The sequence below is a fragment of the Echinops telfairi genome, unplaced genomic scaffold (genome assembly GCF_000313985.2).
Source record: "Echinops telfairi isolate 266 unplaced genomic scaffold, ASM31398v2 ScPeMD7_2;HRSCAF=8, whole genome shotgun sequence".
In the NCBI taxonomy this organism is placed as follows: Eukaryota; Metazoa; Chordata; class Mammalia; order Afrosoricida; family Tenrecidae; genus Echinops; species Echinops telfairi.
Genome location: NW_022103898.1, coordinates 25,207,096 through 25,209,596, shown reverse-complemented (window position 1 = coordinate 25,209,596; position 2,501 = coordinate 25,207,096). Strand labels below are relative to the sequence as shown.

The 2,501-nt window shown below is 40.3% G+C and overlaps 1 protein-coding gene across 1 annotated transcript in view; it reads left to right on the top strand.

The window, feature by feature from the left end:
- Window positions 1-2,501, top strand: part of DRAM1 (DNA damage regulated autophagy modulator 1) — a 69,315-nt gene that overhangs the window by 35,218 nt on the left and 31,596 nt on the right. The window contains exon 2 of the mRNA XM_004700742.2: window positions 2,393-2,460. Within this exon, the coding sequence (XP_004700799.1) occupies window positions 2,393-2,460 (68 nt within the window). The remainder of the gene's footprint in view (window positions 1-2,392; window positions 2,461-2,501) is intronic.

Sequence of the window (2,501 nt, the reverse complement as noted above, 5' to 3'; positions counted from 1 at the left end):
CCCTGTCTTTCTCCCCCTGAAGCTGGTGGGTTGGAACACTGACCTTTTGCTTAGCAGCCCAATGCCCCTAATTAGGCTACATTTTATCATCATTTGATACTAATTTTTCCTGGGCTGGACAGGGGAGTCTAAGCAATTCATTTTCAAACATACTCTGCCTGAGGGCAAACATTCCCCCCTCCAACAGTTTCATTCATTTATTTACTTATATCTCACCCCCCACAACGATTTCATTGGCACATAATTTACATATTTTGCAATTCAATAGTTTAATCATAACAAGGAGAATTGTACAATCATTAACACATCAATTTTAGAGCATTCCCCTCTCTCCTTGTTAAATTGCCTTTAAAATTAATTGTGCAATCATAATCAGTTCAAGTGCTCCCTCCTCCTTTCCACCTCCATTATATACTCCTGAAATCCCCTTTCCCTTCCTATCACCCCGATGCCCCCACACACCCTTGCATCCCCTACAACCCCTTGTCTCAGTTATTATCATTATGCATCCACTCCTCCTGTGCTTTACAGCTGGGAAACCCAACAGAAACAATACAAAACAAAATTGCACTAAGGTGGTAAGGATAGACAAAATCATAATAGTATAAAGACAAAAATACAAATAATGAGTAAGAAGGAAAAGACCCCCCTCCCCTCAATCAACATTCAAAAAGCCATGGAAGAAATTTATGTCCTGGAACAAGTAAAAGATACTTGCACCCAGAATAAACTCATGATGGGTCTATAGGGAGGTCAACTAGCCAAGTATTGAGTTTGATCCAGCATAATCAAGATTACATTGGTCTCTGCCTGATAGTAAGGCTGTTTGAGACTCTTGCCTGAGGCTAGAGGGGATCTGCCACTGAATCAGCCTGACTAGATATTCAGATGGATTTGGGGCCCCCACTGTCCTTCATAACCTTCTATAAATTGGTCTTCATAATTGTATCTCTGATACTTTTCTCTTCGCCATGTTCAAATTTTGTCATTGTCATCTTTGGATCACAAGCTGGTGTGCTTCTTCCGTATTGATTTATTTGACTCCTCCCCTTACATGGCTGCTTGTTTGAATACAAACCTTTAAGACCCCAGACACTATTCAATTGATATCTACTTTCTTCAGCACATTTTGGTGTAGCACTTTTATCTTCAGTGATCATTTCATGAAGGTAAGTATTGAGCAGGGCCATGTTATCAGAACTAACTGTTCTTGAATTGGGGCAAGAGTTAAGTAGGGGCCCAGAATCCATCTGCTTGTCCATGGGGCTTACATGTCTCAGGTTTACTTTGGCAACCTTGGTGGTCATAATATGACAAAATCAAAACCCCGTAAGACCAACAGTCTCAATAGCAGCATTAAACCAACCAGCAACCAAACAAAGAGAACACACACACACACACACACACACACACACACGAAGAAAGAGAAAGAAAAAAAGCAAGCTACAAGCAGGAAAGCAAAAACCCATATAAACAAAGAAGTACAGCATTGTCAGTCAACCCCTGATATCCTGGTTCCATGTCCTCTTCTGAATCTCTATCAGTTCCCTGTCAATGTACTGCTGCAACTATTGCTGGATGATCGTCAGTATTGGCCTATAATTAGTGATGACCTATATGTCATAAAGTAGAACTCTTCTATAGGATTTTTTGTCTATAATGTTTACAGAAGCAGTTTGCCAGATCTTTCTTCTACCTATCCCTTCATACAGTTTCTTTTTTCAAACTTCCACATTTCCTTTCTCTTTTCTCCTTCCTTCCTACTTCCCTCCCTTCCTCTTTCTCCTCTTTTTCTTTTACTGTGAATTAGGTGGTTTTGTTTTTTCACATTTTTAGACCATCAATTCTGAGTTCATACCACTCATCAACATTCACCTTACATTCTCTCCTCCTCTACCCTTCCCATTTCTCTTCTCCCATTTATGGACCTCTGTTCTGCTTTATACCCAAGTCTACACCTGCCAAACTTCTGCTTTGTTCTTTCATCTTTGCCCTCCCACTCTTGGTAGGAAATGGAATTTTAGGTTTTTGAGAACCAAGATGAAAATGCTTTAGAAAAAAAAATCTGGCCTTTGGAATTCAAAGTGACTGCTGTATATTCAAACAGGAGCCAGTGGATCTTAGCAGTCATGCGTTGGACTGTTCAACACCACCGGTCACTTTGCAGAGGAAAGATGAGGCTCTCTACTCCTGTTAAGGCTTATAGATTTGGAAACCCACAGGGGCAATTCTACTCTGTCCTACAGCATCACTGTGATGGGCATCAACTTGATGGCAGAGAGAGAGAGAGAGAGACAGAGACAGTTAGAAGACGTGTCCACTCCATGCCTGCCCAGAAGTTCTGAAAGAGAATTCCTGTTGCATAATTGGGACATTTCTTTTTTTTTTGTAGTGATACAGGAACAACACCTCCAGAAAGTGGTATTTTTGGATTCATGATAAACTTCTCTGCATTTCTTGGTAAGTGCACAGTAATTGTTACAAATAAATGAAAATCTACA